The 17,381-nt window shown below is 45.0% G+C and overlaps 1 protein-coding gene across 1 annotated transcript in view; it reads left to right on the top strand.

Annotated features, from left to right (window-relative positions):
* The first annotated feature begins 1,136 nt into the window (after positions 1 to 1,136).
* The window catches only part of Ror1 (receptor tyrosine kinase like orphan receptor 1), a 143,742-nt gene continuing 127,497 nt past the window's right edge, over positions 1,137 to 17,381 (top strand). The window contains exons 1-2 of the mRNA XM_041651151.1: positions 1,137 to 1,185; positions 3,184 to 3,255. Of these exons, the coding sequence (XP_041507085.1) occupies positions 1,137 to 1,185; positions 3,184 to 3,255 (121 nt within the window). The remainder of the gene's footprint in view (positions 1,186 to 3,183; positions 3,256 to 17,381) is intronic.

Here is a 17,381-nt window from a genome sequence, read left to right as displayed (position 1 = left end):
ACATTCCTTGAGACTGGTGACGAACTCAGGGAAACCTAATCAGGAAAGACCAACTCTGATTGGCAAAGCTTATGAAATGTAGTCTTTTTGAAATCATGGGAATGCATTGTTTAAGACACGGAGACAGCAGTTAGCAATGTAGAGGATGAGGACTCTGCCTCTGAGACAGAAGAAAGCACAGGAGATCTCAACTCCCTGCTCTAAGCCACAGCCCACTGAATCTTTGTGATCTACTATTAGATCAAATACTTCTTACAGTCCAGTGAGGTAGCTTTTATTGTTCTCATTGTTCAGATGAGAAAATGGAAATCAAAAGACGTCATGTAAGTTAGTTGTGATCACGGCATCCATGGATGGTCTCTTACTCTGGATTAATAATTGGCACGTTTGACTCATTGTGACGTCACACTATAACCCGAGAGGAGATGGCTAGTCTGATAGAGAATGTGCTCAGAAACAGCTCATCCCTCTGCAGATGGGGCTGAGGGGAGTAGAACCGAGTCCTTCATTGTAACATCACAGCGACGGCTGGTGACTGTGTCTCTCTGCCCGCAGCCCTGGAACTGATGGAACTCAGCTGGAGAGATGCTCACCTTTTCTAGGTTAAAGTTCAGCTTTCCTTTATTTGTGTGTGTGTGTGTGTGTGTGTTGAATATCTACTATGAGGAGGAAGAATGGCTGATTTCAAGTAAAATATTCAGCCTCTCTTTTTAAAATGACACTAAAACTGCCTTTTAAAAATCTCACTTTTCAGGACTGGGGGACCCACCCAGTGGTTAAGAACTCTTGCAACACAGCTGAGTTCAGTTCCCAGCACCCTCTCTGGGTGGTGCACAATTGCCTGTCACTCGAGCTGCAGGGGATTCAATGTCCTCTTCTGAACTCTGTGGACACCCTCACACAGGTGGCACACATATATGCTCAAGCATGCACACGCCCGCACACACACACACACACACACACACACACACACACACAAAGAAATAATAAAAACCAATCTTACAAACACCATGTCTCATGGAGTTATGATTCATATTTTAAAATATCTCATCTGTTTGAGTCATTACTTTCTATGAGAAGCTGAAAGAGTGGCTTTTGAGCTAAGAAATATCCCTCAGAATCGGCCTAATTAGGTAATGAGCTTGAAAGCCCAAATTATCCTTGCCATTGCTCAAGAAGCGACTGGTAATTAGTGTCTAGGGACACTTGGGGAACAGTTTCCCTGTGGACAGTACCAGCAATCTGTACTTTTGTCATTTGTCCGAAATTAAATACAATCAGCAATCCAAACTCAGGCTGGAAACACAGAGTGGTACAGCCTTTACATCCTGCGGAGCTGATGTTGTAAAGGGGATCCTGGATTCCTGGCAGCTTCACGGTGAGAAGCAGTAAGACAAAGCTTTGGAAACACTTCCCGTAAATGCTGTCAAGGTCTGTCTTAGTCCCACCCCTCACCCAACCTTTGCTTCTTACCCGTGTTGCCACCCTAGCTGGCTGGCATGCTTCTGTTCCCAGGCTCCCTGGTCTGGGTGTTGGAGTGTTGTTTTTCATCAGATGGGCCATAGCGACCTATCCTATAGCCCAAGGAACTGTCATGGTGGAAGGAGCCAGAGTGGGTGACAGTCGATGGGGGTCAGGATGCAGTGGAGACGCCATGTCTGTTAACACTTTCTAGTATTTGCACTTGCAAAGGCGCCCATCCTTGGGCAGAAGTCAGGAGAAGAATCCTCCCTCTGTGGATTCACGATAAGCGGTTTCCTACTTGGGTCATCTTTCTTTGGGGATTCACAGTTCAGCGTGTAACGTGCTGTTAGATATACTACTGCTCATCTGACTTCAGCTGCCCTTAACAAATCTACAGGGTGAAGGAGCAGACCAGGACCATGGGCAGGGTGTGTGGCACGTGTCTCTTTCCTTCCCATCCGTTCTAGGACAGGGAAGTAAGTCTGCCTAGTGCCCATGTGTTTCTGCGGACAGGTTAGAAGTGATCTTGGCAAGGTTTCTGTAGACAGACACTGTCTCTGGCGCGAAGGATGAGGACATGTGCCATCTCTAGCCAGTTGGTGGAGGCCCAGCTGTTGATAAGGAAATACGGAAAGTGCTTATTTCTGGACAAGTGAGATCCAGAGATGGGGTGGGTCTCACAGCTCAGTACTAGGCAGCCCAGGCCACCGGGAGGCTTGTGGGTAAGCCAGGCACTGTGCTCCAATGTCAGGGATTCTACTTACTTTGGAAGTTCAGCTTTTTTCCAATTCAGACATGGTTTTAGTGGCTACTTAAAATACTCTGTCTTGCAAAGACTGTATCACAGATGCTGGGCTTAATAGGCAAAAGGAATCATAAGAGATTCATGATGTTTGCAGGGGACTGAAGGTGGGGTGGCATCATATGTGCGGTGTCTGATGACCTTGGTCCCCTCAGAGCCTACCCAACACTAATGTTCTGCAATACTATATGGGTGTCGTTTGTACATAGCCTAAGGGGAAGTTACAACAACCCTACTTAAAATATGTTTGTAAAATGATGCCTTGCTTGCCTTGAACTTCACAGAAACAACAAAGCCATTCTATGTGTAGCACCGTCTATTATTGAAAGGTTTTTAAATCTTCATAGTACATTGTGTCCTTTAGAGGGTTGATTTGCATACTTGTTTTAAATTATGGTGGCTTTGAAAATTTCTGTTTAAGTGTAGTTACCACAGATGACACTGCGCGTTCAAATGCCTCGCTTTCATTTGCCTTGACTTAAAGAGGCGGTGCCAAGAACTGAATTTCGCTGCCCATAGAGTGGTACACCCAGTGCAGGAAAGCAGCAGGCAAGGTACCATTGTCCATTTTTCTCCCCTGATAGGACTTCCGAATGCATCAGTCCGAGGCTGGTCTTCTGGAAGACTCTTTCGAGAAAATGTGGTTGTCTCTGTCGGTATGGTTTTCTGTTAACATAGTTCTTTGCATTTTAACCCTCAGGGTAGAATTTTAAAGTCAAGGTCTGGCCTGCAGCTTGGCTGGCTCAGAGGGCCTCTGTGATGGGGACCACAGCTGGCCGCTGGAGCTGCCTCACCTATACTAAGACATAATACCATGGCAGTTTGTCTCGGAAGGAAAGCCCTTAGGATATAATACTTCTACCAGCCCAGAAGTGACCTTATGGAATAATGCCCTCCCCACTTCTTTCTCGTTCCAGAAACAGAGCTGTCAGTCACTGCTGAGCTAGTGCCTACCTCATCCTGGAACATTTCAAGTGATGTCGACAAAGGTACATGGAGGGGAAACCACGGGCCAGAGGAAGAGGGAGAAGATAAAGCTCACCCATAAGCCCGGCCTGCTCTTCCTTGTAACGAATCTCTGTCCACATCAACAGGGAGAGGAGGAGGCAGCTGCAATGAACCCCTGGCTTACATTGTGATGACTTAACGTTTAATTATTTGGAATTATTTCTGAAGAACTTTTTTTTTCCTTTTCTTTTTCTCTTCTTCCTCTAAAACGTTCCACATGGTTAAAATGCTTCAAGATGTGAAGCGGGGCCGTTTCTGACCTTCCTGTCTCTGCATCCAGGGCACCTTGTTTGGGGGATTTGCTTCAGCCTAAGCCAAGTCTGATCAGAGCTGTTGGCTGGGTGACCTTTCTGGACCAGCATTTGATGTGCTTGTGGGGTTCAGGACCTGGCATTCAGAATGCTTGTAATTGCCTGTGTGTACAGACAGCAGCTTCCTATGTGCACGTGGGGAGCATGTTCCTGGCGTGGAGTTGCGGCTTTGCATTAATTAAGGCCTGCCATATGCTTTGGCTGGTCTGAGGAGATCCTATGGCCTGGGCAGGGCAGAGCCCAGGTGTGCTGGCTCTGTCTGCCTCCAGCCTTGTTTCTTTTTAGTCCCCCTTGACTTGCCGCTATCCCTAGCTGGATTTCTGCTTCTTCTAGTGTTTCCTCTTTCTCAATATGGCTCATCCTCTGCTCTTCCTTTGCTCATACCCATCCCCCACCTTCTGCAAGGAGCTCGTTCTTTCTCCTCGAAATGTCCATTGCCTCATTCATCCATCCATCCATCCATCCATCCATCCATCCAGTGATACATTGTTTAAATTCTTATTGATTCTTTCTCTGGGAACTATTTGTAGAATTAGGATCCAGAAATGGATTTTTTTTTCTGTATATTCGTCTCTTAACTAACTAGGTATTGTAAACACCCATCTTCCCTTAAGGCTGGGAGAGCTTTATAGGTGGATTTCTACAAATCTATCTTGGTTTTGGGTGGTGGGACTGATAGTGATAAGGGTACAGACTCTAGTCCTTATTAAATCCTCAATGAAGGTGGATAAAAATATGAACCCACCATACTACGCAAGAGGCTATTTTGATACTTCAGATGTTCAAATACTTATGTCCAGCAACCCGCTGGGTTTCTCCTTTAGCTGGGGTGTCATTCTGAGTTCTGAGACTGTAAAGGAAAAAGGAATTTGCATCCTTTTCTTTTCTTATCACTATGATAAAATATCTCAAAGGAAGTGGGACAACCCTGTCCAGGCTGACAGTTTGTGAGGGTACAGTCCATCACGGTAGGGAAGTCAAGGCAGAGTTCACGGTGGCTCAGAGCTGTGGCAGTGGGGTTGGGAGGCTCACGGCTGTGGCCGTGGTACTGTGAGGCTGCTTGTAAACCTGCGGACAGAGAAGTCAGGTTAGAACTTGGACTTGACAATAACCCACAAGAGACCCACTACTTCTAGCTTCATCCTGCCTCCTAACAGTTCCACCACCTCCCCAAACAGTGCTACCAACCAGGAACCAGGAATTCAATCACACAAACCTGTTTAAACCCTTAACAGGTCAAAAGTCACCTCCATCATTTCCTTTTGTGAGCAGCTCTCCTGTCACTACAAGCTTCACTGAGAGTGTGTTTCCTGTCTGAGGGGAGAGTTCTTCATAGGAGAGCACAGTAGATAGCACATGTTCTTAGGCATTTCAGAATGCCAGCAGGAGACAGACAGACAGACAGAGATACTTTTGTTTTTTTAAGAATTGAATTGAATCTATATTTTTAAAATGGTATTACTGTTATTCCTCTTCATATCAGGTGGCCAAACAAGACCTAGGAGGCAGTAGAATTCTAGCGCATGTTTATGGAATGGTTTGAATGGGGAGAGGAGACAAAGAACACCAGATAGTTTGCTTAGTACTTGTTCTGTGGCAGCTGCTGTGGCAGATGCTTTCAGTGTGTGAACTTACGGTGCAAGTTCCTTGTGACAGCTACGGAGTCCTCACATCCAGGCCACGTGCAAATCACCAGCCTCCCCTTCTCAGTACCAAGAAACCTGAATGGGCCGGAAAGGTCCAAGGCTGCTGGTGAGAAACTCACCTGCCCTGCGTGCGGTCTCCGCACAGCATTGTCTGTGATAATAGTTGCCTTTTGAGAAGAAAGCAGTATCTACTGAGCCGCTGGGTAGTGGGCAGGGGAAATCTGCTCAGATTCTTTCATTTGTTCAGGAGAGCCTTGCAGAAAACATGGGAGCTTCCTAGTGATTCTTGCTGTCATGTTGTGTTATATGATTAATGGGGACTGGTCTTTCATTCCCGTCTAGAATTAGAGAGCTGCTTAAGTAATCTGCTTACTTATTCATTGCTTAAATATTTATTGATTTCTTTTCTGGGTCGTATTTGAGCAATTAGGATCCATAGACCAGTCAGGAAAGGGATCCTGTTCCTTGTTCCATGGACTTGGAGCTTCACTGCAAATAGCAATGTCCAGATATATCGTTAAAGCCTTTGGGTTGCTTTCAGAGATGGAGCTATGGCAGGTGGAGCCCATTTCCTAACCACGTAGGCCAGCTGGTGGGAATAAAAATGAAATCCACCGTCAGGCTGGCACACAAAGAGAGGGATCACTGGGTTGTAGAAATTAAGAGTGTACTCAATGCTTTAGTGGTGACCAGTGATGGGGAGAAGAGATGAAGGTCCTGTGGAGGAAGTACGTGTGATTCTTAGGATAGTGCCAGGATCCAAGCCATGGTCTTTGGGCTTTTCTGCCCAGTCTGCCAGCTGAGCATCCACATGAAAAAGGAATGAAAGAAAAGCCCTACTAGGCACACGAGGATACTTTTCTTCTAACCCATCCCTCCCAGCTGACCTCCACAGCCTTACCATGAAAGCTGCTACTGTTGGGCCAGCAGGGGATGAGGGTGGGGGGTTTCTGAAACGAATGTTTCAGAAGGAAGTACCAGCTAAAGTGGACTCAGGGGTTCATCCTCAGGACCACCAAGGGATGCTGGAATGGCTGTGTTGAGAGCCCCGTTCCCTTCACAGGTTCAATCGCAGGTTCTTTACCAAGCCAAATGTTTCTTTTGGAGAAATTGACTGGAAATTGCACCCGTAGGGAGCAGAAAGGAAGGGAACCTATGGCTGCAAAGAAATTGTAAGGCCAGCCTCCAACTACAGATAGTTCTCTGTGGTGACAAATGGGCTTGAGAGCATTGTTTAATGGAGATTTGGCTTTCTTTCTCAGCTTGGAACTTTCTACATTACAGAGACATTGGCTCTGACTAGTACAGGCTCTGTCTGGACTTTACCCCGAGTTCTGGCTTCCTTTTATGGTTGTATCTATTTCCTAAGATTGTTTTCCTGGCCAAGAAGAACACCTGTGGTGTTGTCGTCTGTGCAGAGCTAGGGTGGCTACTTGCACACCACAATATACAGACCTGGATTTGGCACCTTAACCCAGAGCTTCACCATGAAGAGCCATGGCAAGTCCCTAGTTCAGGGGTGGCTGCCTCCACTTCCGGCTTGATTCATCCTTGACACACAAGTAGTCTGCGTTAATTGTATTGGGTGACATGTACCTTGAAAATCCATTATCAGCTGGACAAAATGAGGCAGCAGAGTCATTGTATTGTGTTCCTAATTATATAAATTTGGAACAATGGCAGGGCTTAAAGGTGACAAGGTACTTTGACACTTAGCACACTGAAAGTCCTCCTGGAACTTGGCTCTCTGAGAGCTTACTCCACTTTGTGTCCCATCTTCAAAACTGGCATCTAAGTGAAGTGCTTTCCCATCAAATCCCTGGGATTGCCACATGGTAGTGAAGATTCTCAAGTTGAGCAGTTTGAGTCTTCAGCGACATCTACTCATGCTTACACAGAGGCCAGCAATGGAGCCATAGAACAAACCAGAGAATCTCTGCTCAGAGATAATAATTGGTCCATGCACGGAGGACTCGAGCCAGACTGCCATTTTATCCTGAACTTCATCTTGCCCTGGGCCCTGTGCTAGCTCTGCACCCAGACCACTGGCTCCCTTCAGCATATCTGGAAAGCTAAGCTCTGTTGGTGGAGCTCTTTGAGCTGCTCTTTCTTCTCCTCAAGGCCTGCTGGTACTCTTTCTTTCTCTGCCCACCTCAGTTGTTGTAAGGCAACCCTTTTTAAACAAGCATGCTACTGGTCTAGAAGCAGCTCCCTCCAACATCAGGCTTTCTCTGAGACTTTTGTTAGTCTGCTGGACAAACCCATTCAGATTTGCAAACGGACTTTCCAAAAGGAGGCCTATGGGATTCTGCCATAAAAGAGGAGGATTAGGGATGCTTGTGGTCCATCTTGATTCTTTAAAGCTGCTCATAGGAGAGGCTTGCCGTTAGGCACCCTTTCTTGTCCCTTCCACTTCAGTCCCTCACACCGTGGCTCCTTGTCTGCAGCTCTTAAGGGACATTCAGCTGAGAGGAAGGAGGCCAGTAGGGTGCTCAGGAGGTGACCAACTTCCTTAAAAAAAAGTCCTAGCCCCAAACAGACAGAACAGCCCAAGAGCTTGGTAGTGTGTATGCAGGCAGGCCTCTTCACCACTTACAACTGAAAGAGATATTTAGAGATGTTTACCTTCCCCCTGCCATGAGGATTTGATTCCCTACTCTTTTGGGTACCATTTTCCCTGACTTTCCCTAGCTTTCTCATTCCTGCAGGTTCCATAGGTGGATTCCAGCCTGCTTCCTTCTGGGGTTGTGAGGGATCCTTCTGTGGGATCTACTTTGGTAGTAGCTTTGGAGTTTAGCTTTAAACTCCATCTAGAAAGCTGTGGACCAAGGTTGTGTTTATAGGGATCATAGATAGCCATGAACTTATGGTCTTGGTCAACCCAAATAAAGGCCTATCAGGCTGTTAGGTGGAGAGGCCACTGGCTAAGGGCCTGGGAAGGGGGGCAGCCCCTGCTTTAGCTCCTGTTACTCTCGTGACTATGCTACTGTAGTGCCAAGCTTTCCACTGTCCCCGCCCTATTTCAGGCATTTGTCACACTTGGCTGTTTGTTCTGGTGAGAATCTGCCCCCGCCCCCTGCCCAGTCTTCTGCTGTTGATAAGGGCCCAGGTCAGACATCACTATTTCCTATAAGACTCTCTTGACTCCCCCTTTCACATAGGTGTTCACCTGTGTTCCTTGTCTCTTGCTAGAACATGTCTTCATCCCTGTATGTTCTTCTCCTCACAGTCCTCCATCTCTCAGGAGAGGAGTCTGTGTTGAGCATCTTCATCTCAAGTAAAACTCTCCCCGATTCCCCCTTGTAGGAGCAGGGCCAGCCGGGAAGCTCACCACGCAAGTGGCTTTGGGAAGACTCGGAGTTCCACACTAAGAGCTTCAGGACTAGGAGTCAACCTCACTTTCCTGTCCTGGTGGCTCATTAGTTTGAATGGTTAAGTGGATGTGTTAAATCAGATCGTGGAAGCAAATATTATTAATGCAGCCCCCAGAAACTGTAAGAAGCAAGGAATGGGTTCTACCTCACACCCCAGAGGAAGCTCCATCCTGCTAGGCTTTGAACATCTAACTCCAAAACCAGGATACTTATATTTTCATTGTTTTGAGCCTCCAAGTTTAGGATAACTTGTCACGGTAATGTCAGGAGCAGAATAGACCTAGGCAAGTTGCCCAAAGTCACAAGAGAGTGAACCTGAAGTTTGAACCCAGTCTATTAATATTAGATTAAATTGTCTCAAATCAAATGAAAATGTTTCCTTAGATTTGTTTAATGAACAGAGATTTACTGAGCGAATACTGCAGTTAGCTCTATGCTGGAGGCCGAAGATAAGGAGGCAATAATGAACAAGACAGATGTAAGTTAACCTTTGGATGGTGTTACAGGTTTGAGTGGGCTCTTGAGTCCCCAGCTGACATCAGTCTTTGGAAGGTTGTGGAACCTTTAAAAGGCGGGGTCAAACTGAAGGAAGGGGATCACTGGTAGACTTCGGGCTGTTATAGATTTTCCTGGCTCCGGCCTAGGTCTTTGTTTCCTGATTGACGCCAGGTAACAAGCCCCTGCCACACAATCTGCATGGAGCCACCTGCCATGCCTTTTCTTCCCATCTTCCCAGGATGGCTCAGACTGTGCGCCTAGATAAATCCTTCCTCTCCTAAGGGCTTCGTTCTGATATCACAGAGACGAGGAAAGTACATTATACAGGTATTTAACTCCAGTTCAGTGGGAGAGACTTTTGTCTTCATAGATTTACTCAAAATCATGTCAATCCAGCAGTGAGACATGCCGCAAAGGAGAAGTATAAAAGCACAAGACTTTATTCTGGAAAACAAGCAAAACAATCCTTGCCTGCTCCTTGGTAGGCCAACTAAAAGCTACCAGAGGTAGGGTCAGCCTTGTGTCCTCTCTAGCCTATTCCTGGGAGTCTGAACTTGACACTGTACCTCAGTCCTCTGGGGCTTGTGGAAGTTGTTCTGCCATGAAGCAAATCTCTGAGGATAGGGACCCACGAAAGGAGGCAGCGAAGCTCGTGCACATGCGAGCTCTGCAACCCATTACAGACATCATCAAGAGGCGGCGGGGTGTGGGAGGATTTCTTCAGACAAGGTTGCAAACTTTGGCATTCCAGCGCCAGGCCCGATTTCCTGGAGGGCTGTGAGAAACTCCCTAATTACCCTTCATTCCGGACCATGTTGTTCCAGAGCAGCTCTTGCCAAGAGCCTGTGCTTAAATGTCACTTTGCTTGGTTGTCCTGCGCACGATGCTCACGGGCTCAGAAAAACTACCCATAGCCTTGCTGCCTCGGCTGAGCAGGAGGTTCAGGCCCCCAGATGTCTCAGGGGCTCTTGGCTCTGCTTCCAGCTGTCACAAGGAAGGCTGATTTACTTCTCACCTCTTTTGTTTTCTTTTTTTGTTGTTGTTGCAAATGAGTCCATTTTCATGGATCCTAAATTCCACCTGACCATCTCAGATCTCTGGAATATGCTAGGATAGAGTTCAGACTGACCTTTAAGGGTGTCTTGTCTGTGACCTTCGCTTATCTTCTGGACTCAGAGGGAGGGATTCTTCTAAAGGACCTTTTCCCATACATTAACATCAACATTGCTCCCCCAAATCATATCCACTCATTCAGTCAGTGGTCACATAGACTCACCATGTGTCAGGACCACACAGAACTGAAGCATTTGGCGAAAGCATCAAAGTCCCCACTCTCGGAGGGGGAGTTAGTGAATCCCAGACGCCATGCGAACCCTTCTTGAATGGTTCCTGCTGAGCTCCATCAAAACCCTGGGCGCACGCTGCTATGCCCATTTTATAGATAGGAAAGCAAGTCAGAGCAATGTAACTCAGCTAATAAAATGCAGAGCCAGAACGTTGGGCCTCAGTACCCACTGTAGGCCATTTCTATTGTATTCTGACTCATTAGACTTAATACAGTAGTTGATTCTGTGATTTAGCATATTTCCAACTTTGTATCTTATGTGAGTCTGATCCTAAGAAATTTGTATGATTTTTTTTTTTTTAAAAGCAGGAAAAGGATGTAGACTAAACCACTTCCAAATAATAGCTTGTCCTTTGGTGAATGTAGTAAGCTACCTCTTAGACAATTTTAATAGTTCAGCTCTTGTCTTTACAGAATCTACAGACCAAATTTGTCATCTTCTTGTTTTCCCTCTTCTTCCCCTTATGCTATCTCACACGCTTTTGCTGTTTTCTTGCATGCTCCTTCCTGTGCCAGCTAATCGCCCCTGGAGGCAGGGTCTGCCACACATCCTCTCTGGCCTGTTTTCCTGTGGTAGTAAGCTCCGAGTAACCAATTAACATGTGCGCTCCTCTCTAACAGTCTAGCAAGAGAAGGAAACCAGAGTGGGTATGTGTCTTAGTCTGGGTTTCTATTGCTGTAAAGAGACACCAAGACCATAGCAACTCTTCGAAAAAAAACATTTAATTGGGGTGGCTCACTTACAGTTTCAGAGGTTCAGTCAGTTATCATCATGGTGGGGAGCATGGTGGCCTGCAGGCAGTCATGGTACTGGAGAATCAGCTGCAAACCCTACATCTTGCAGGAAACAGGAAGTCAACTGAGATGCTGGGCAATATCCTCAGCATAGGAAACGACACTTTCTCCAACAAGGCCATAGCCATTCCAACAAAGCCATACCTCCTAATAGTGTCACTCCCTAGGAGATTATGGGACCAATTACGTTTAGACTACCACATTCTAGTCCCTGGCTCCCATAAGCTTATAACACTATCATAATACAAAATTCATTTAGTCCAACTTCAAAAGTCCCCATAGTCTACCACAATCTCAATAATGTTTTAAAGTTCAAAGTCTCTTATGAGATTCATGAAATCTCTTAACTGTAATCACCTATAAAAAATCAAAATAAAAAAGCAGATTAATATTTCCAATATATATTAATAGCATAGGATGTACATTGTCATTCCAAAATGTAGGAAAGGGAGGATAGTGAGAAAATAATGGGCAAAAACAAGACTGAAACCCAGCTGGGAAAACTCCAAACTCTGTACCTCCATGTCTGATGTCAAAATGCTCTTAAGATCTCCAACACACTTCTTTCTCTTGGGCTGGTTCCATTCCCTGTCATCAGCTCTTCTGAGGACTCTGGCATCTCTAACATTTTGGATACTCCAAGGCAATTCAGGCTTCAATTTCACAGCTTCACACAATGGCCTCTCCAATTAGGCCTCCATTTAGGGACACTTCTGACACATGCCTGGCCTCAATGATTTCTTTTAAGCACAGACACAAATTCCATAACCTCTTTTTTTTCTGTCCTTAAGCCTAAAACCAGAACCATGCAACCTAAGTTGCCAAATTCTGCTGCTTACTGGAGCTTGAACATGCCCCCCTAATTTAGCTACATCTTCACCAGCTTTCTGTCCTTCAGTGCCCAAGTTTGACTGTCCTGAGACTTACTATATAGACCAGTGTAGTAGTTTGAATGTATTTGGCCCCCATAATCTCATAGGCAGTGACACAATTAGGAGGTGTGGCTTTGTTGGAGCAGGTATGGCCTTGCTGGAGGAAGTGTGTCGCTGTGGGGGCAGGCTTTGAGGTTTCCTATGCTCAGGATACCACACAGTGTTTCAGTCGACTTCCTGTTTGTAAGATGTAGGACTCTCAGCGACTCAAGCATCACAACTGGTGCACACTGCCATGTTCCCACCATGAAGATAATGGACTGAACCTCTGCAACTGTAAGCGAGCCACCCCAATGAAATGTTTCCTTTCTAAGAGAAGCTGTGGTCATGGTGTCTCTTCACAGCAATAAAAACCCTAACCAAGACAACCAGGCTGGCCTCAAACTCAGAGATCCACCAGCCTCTGCCTTCTCAGTGCTAGGATTAAAGGTGTGCCTCACCATACCTTCCCCAAGCTTCTCTGTAGTTCATTTTCACAAGACGGAAACATAGCTGGATGGAGTCTTGCCCTGAGGTCACCACTCCTGTATTCCATTTCTTAATCCATTTATCTCCTGGAACACAGGATTTAGCTCCATTCCAATTCCTAGTGTCCTTTCTCCTCAAACTTTACATTTTGTAATTTACCCTGCTCAGCTTGCTCCTTTTCATTATAAATCTTTATTAGAGTTACCACTAATAACCATACAACAGAGTCTATGCTGGGCTGTTTTGAGATTTCTTCTGCCAATGAAATTAATCCAAAACCCTTCACGTTAGCCTAAGGCAGTAATCCAAACTCTTCATTTTAGCCTCAGGCAGAACTTTATGGATAAGGGCACAAAACAGCCACTTTCTTCACCAAAATATCACAAGAATGATCTCTAGGCAACCTAATAAAATTCTTCTTGTCTGAAACCTCTTGAGTGAGCCCCTGACAGTTCAAATAACACATAGCACCACTGTATTCCATGTGCCTACTAGCATGGCCCATTGAGCAGTGTTTAGAGCATTCTACTGCTTTCATAACCCAAAATGTCAAAGAGCAAATTCCTTCAAACAAAAACATGGTCAGGCTTATCACAGCAATACCCCAGTGCCTGGTACCAACTTCTGTCTTAGTTTGGAGTTTTATTGCTGTGAAGAGACACCATGACCATGGCAACTCTTATAAAGAAAACATTTAATTGGGGTGACTTGATTACAATTTCAGAAGTGCAGTCCATTGTCACCATTTAGGGAGCATGGTGGCAGCAGTGGTGTGCTGGCAGGCACAGAATTGGAGAGGTAGATGAGAGCCTTATATCTTGCTGGCAACAAGAAATCTACAAAGACATCGGAAATGTCAAAACCCACTCGCACCGTGACACACTTCTGTAGCTGGGTTTTCTTTTACTCAAGTCCCATGTTGGAACACCAAAATGTTGTTATTGGTTTTTTATTCTTTGTTCTTTACTTTTTGGCCCATTGGGGGCCTGCTACCCTGCTCCCAAGTAAATCATGACAGAGGCTTATTTTTGGACTTAGCTTGACTTGTTTCTTGCCATTTACCTTTTTGCCTCTGGGCTTTTACCTTTCTCTTACTCCATAGCTGGCTGGGTGTCTGGGTGACTAGCCCCTTGTTCTATCTTGCTTTGTCTCCTTTTTCCCAGATTTCTCCTCCTACTCTCTCTGCCTGTCAGGCCACCCTATCCTTTTTTCTCCCTTGCTATTGACCGTTCAGTTCTTTATTAGACCATCAGGTGTTTTAGACAGGCAAAGAATCACAGCTTCACAGAGTTAAACACATGCAACATAAACAAAAGCAACATATCTTTACATCATTAAACAAATGTTCCATGACATAAGCAAAAATAAACACCTTAAAATACTATTCTATAACAAAATACTTCCTCCAACAAGGCCATACCCACTCCAACATAGCCACATCTCCTAGTACTGCCTCTTCCTATAAGATTATGGGGGTCAATTGCATCTAGACTACCATAATACATGATAGGCAAATGAGTGACATACTCTATACAACTCAATGGGGATGACAGCTGAGTATTCTAGGATGGAGAAGAAATAGGAAACAAAGGAACACATCTGGATATGCCCTACTTCTCTTCTCCTCTGCCCAAATGAAGGCCAAAATTGTATGTCTATTTTCTTACGTAATTCTTCATGGATATTTTTTTTCAAACGGTGTCTCATTTTTCATAATCAAGTTTCTGTTCTTGGCATTCTTGGAGACATAACTGTCGTTCCAGAATGTGAGAAGAAAGGATGGGCACGATCCCTTAGCAGAGGCTTCTAAGAAGTGTTTATATCATCAAACAGCATGTATGGCTCTTGGGTTTTACCACAGAATCAGTGCTGTTAGCAACACTGATTATAACAATGTAATAAAAAGTATAGCAATAATTCTTAATGATTCTAGAGTAGCTTCCACATAACGGACAATGTAAGTAGTCCCCTATGTAAATGATCTATTTTTACTTGTTCCCAGGAAGCTGGGCCTTAGAGAGACTGAGTATCTCTGTTTCGTTTCTGCTGCTTTGATAAAATACCCTAATCCAAAGCAGCTTAGGGGAGAAGGGTTCTAATTTAGCTCCCGATTCCAGGTCATGGTCCGTTACTAGGAGGAAGTGACAGCATCAGGAACTCGAGGCAGCTGGTCCCATCTGATTCCTAGCCAAGAGCAGAGAGGAAGACCACACACATCCGCAGCCGCTTGCTTGTGTTCAACTCAGCTTCTCCACTCTTTCAGTGCAGGATTCTCTGCCTAGGGAATGGTGCTGCCCACAAGCGGATTTGGTCTTTTCACACCAGTTGACTTTATTAAGACAGTCCACAGAACCTGTTCACAGACCAACACAATATCAACAGTCCCTTGCTGGGACTCTTTTTCCCAGGTGATAGGCTGTGCCAAGTTGACTACGCAATAGGAACAATATATTCAGTTTTGTTGCTTTTGGGTCTGTGTTGAGGCAGATCATAGGTAAGGGAGGGCAAGTGGAGCCAAGCATCTCCCTTCATGGTGGCCAGGAAGCTGACACAGGGGTAGGGCCCAGTGTCCTAATACCCACTCAAGGACATCCCTCAATGACCTACAGTCAACCCACTAGGCCACACATAGGTTTCATCATCTCCAAGTAAAGCCACAGCCAGGGACCAAACTTTTAACACATGACCTTTGGAGGACATTTAAAATCTAGACCAGAGCTGGGGACATTCTTTGGCTAATTTTGCAGTTTTCTTCCACTTTTAAAAATTGTATACCTTGGGAATTCTTGACATATCCTTGACAGGAGTTTAATGGAAACAGACTCATAAATCCTCCCTTTTCCATCATTTTATGAAAAAGATTTATTATAAAACTCTTACTGGGATTATTACAAATTATCATTAAATCATTTCATGCATTGTTTTCCCGTAATATTTATAAGACCGTCTGGAGGGCACTGCTTTGGGAATGTCTTTTCTAATAAAAATTGACCGGCTTTTGGACAATAGGAGCAGTGTTTTTCAACCGAAGTCTGAGCTGTCTGGGGGGAGAAAGAAAATATGCCAGAGATGTCACTGGGCTCTAAAGTCAGAGGGATGGGGTACTTAGCTCCACTTTCCTGATGACATTCCATGCTGAAGGTGGGTCCCTGTAGACTGCTCCCTCCGCGTCAGCTTCTGGGGCAGGCAGCCAACATCCTGAAGCAGCTGCCATGTTTCTTGGGTGATTCATGTGTGAACGCGTCTCCCACAGAAGAATGTGGGCCATCATGTTCTTCCCAGAGTGCTGCTCTTATCATCCCCGAAGTGTTTGCTCATGTAAATGGATCCCAGTTGGAAAGTTTAAGGATCATGGAGGATGCTTGCCCCATCCTAATACATAACCCTTTGGTCTATAGTATCTTATATCTGTCTGCATTAGTTTTCAGTTAACAGAACTGGGCCTTACATATGAACTGATGTACATTCTTGTATTACATCACAGATAAATTTAGAATGGCCGTGAATCTCTGTCTCACAACCCAAATGGTTTAGCTCAGTTCTCCTCTCATCCATCATGCAGCCTTGAATTCGGGCATAAGGCTCTATCCATGTACATGGTGCTGGCGATATGGGAGATATCCAGATCTACACTATCCAGATCTACACTATCTAATTCTTCTCCGCTCTTGAGGACAGTACAGAATAACTGCCGAGCGCATTCAGAAGGACTCCGTTTCTTTTCTTTCCTCCTGTCTTCTTTTCCCAGGAAAATAGACAGACTTCTTTACTCATGCTTTTATTATGCAAAACAGGTCATTTCTGAGTGAGAATTGGGCCAGGAACGATGATATTTTTGTGGAAGATAGAAATGTCATTAAAATGTGACTATGAGCTTGACATTTCTTGGGGATCTTTTAGCCCAGTCTCCCATGTTTAACAGACATGACCCAGAGAGAAAAATAAACTTACAATCAGTAATTTTGTGGCAGAAGTAGGAGCATATTAGCCCTAACAGCACAGATTCTCAGTGGAGGAGCAGGTTTTAGGGGAGGTGTCAGGGCATCATTAGCTTTGCTATAGTCCTATGGAAACCCCAAGATGAAATTCTCAACTAGCTGCCATTGTTCTTTGTTCCCAATCTTAAAAATGAGGGTAAAAAAAAAAAATCTAATGGGTTTTATTGAAAACCTTACTCTGTATGGTGTTATCATTTACCCATACTAAAATTTTACTGTTTTTAGTTGGGTGTTTATAGTTGTGATGTTCCCATGAGTGTGGGTGCCCTTGGAGGCCAGAGGTGTTGGGTACACCTAGAGCAGTGATTACAGGCAGCTGTGGGAAATTGACATGTGAAATAGGTATGTGAAATTGGTATGTGAAATAGGTTCTGGGTCCTGGGAAGAGCAGCCAGTTTTCTGAACTACTTGGCTAGCTCTCCGGTCCCCAACTTTCCATAGCTTAAAATTCATACTTTAAATGGAACCTAGAAAGTTCAAAATCATAGAGGGAAAAATAGAAAGGTGGTTTCCAGGAGCTGAGAGGAATGGGGGGGGGGGGAGTGAAATAATATTGGCTGAGTGAGGGGGTTTTAGTTTAAGAACATGAAAAATGTCTGGAGGTGGCTCGTGTAGAGTACTGTGATGACCGAGGGGTACTGTGATGTCACAGAGTATTTTGATGCCCGCAGAGTATTGTGATGTTGCAACATACTATGTCACAGTGTATTGTGATATTGTGGCATACTATAATGTCACAG

The sequence above is a fragment of the Microtus oregoni genome, unplaced genomic scaffold (assembly GCF_018167655.1).
Source record: "Microtus oregoni isolate MIOR12 unplaced genomic scaffold, Mior012 000005F_ref0000423, whole genome shotgun sequence".
Taxonomy (NCBI): domain Eukaryota; kingdom Metazoa; phylum Chordata; class Mammalia; order Rodentia; family Cricetidae; genus Microtus; species Microtus oregoni.
This window is presented reverse-complemented; position numbering and strand designations above follow the sequence as displayed.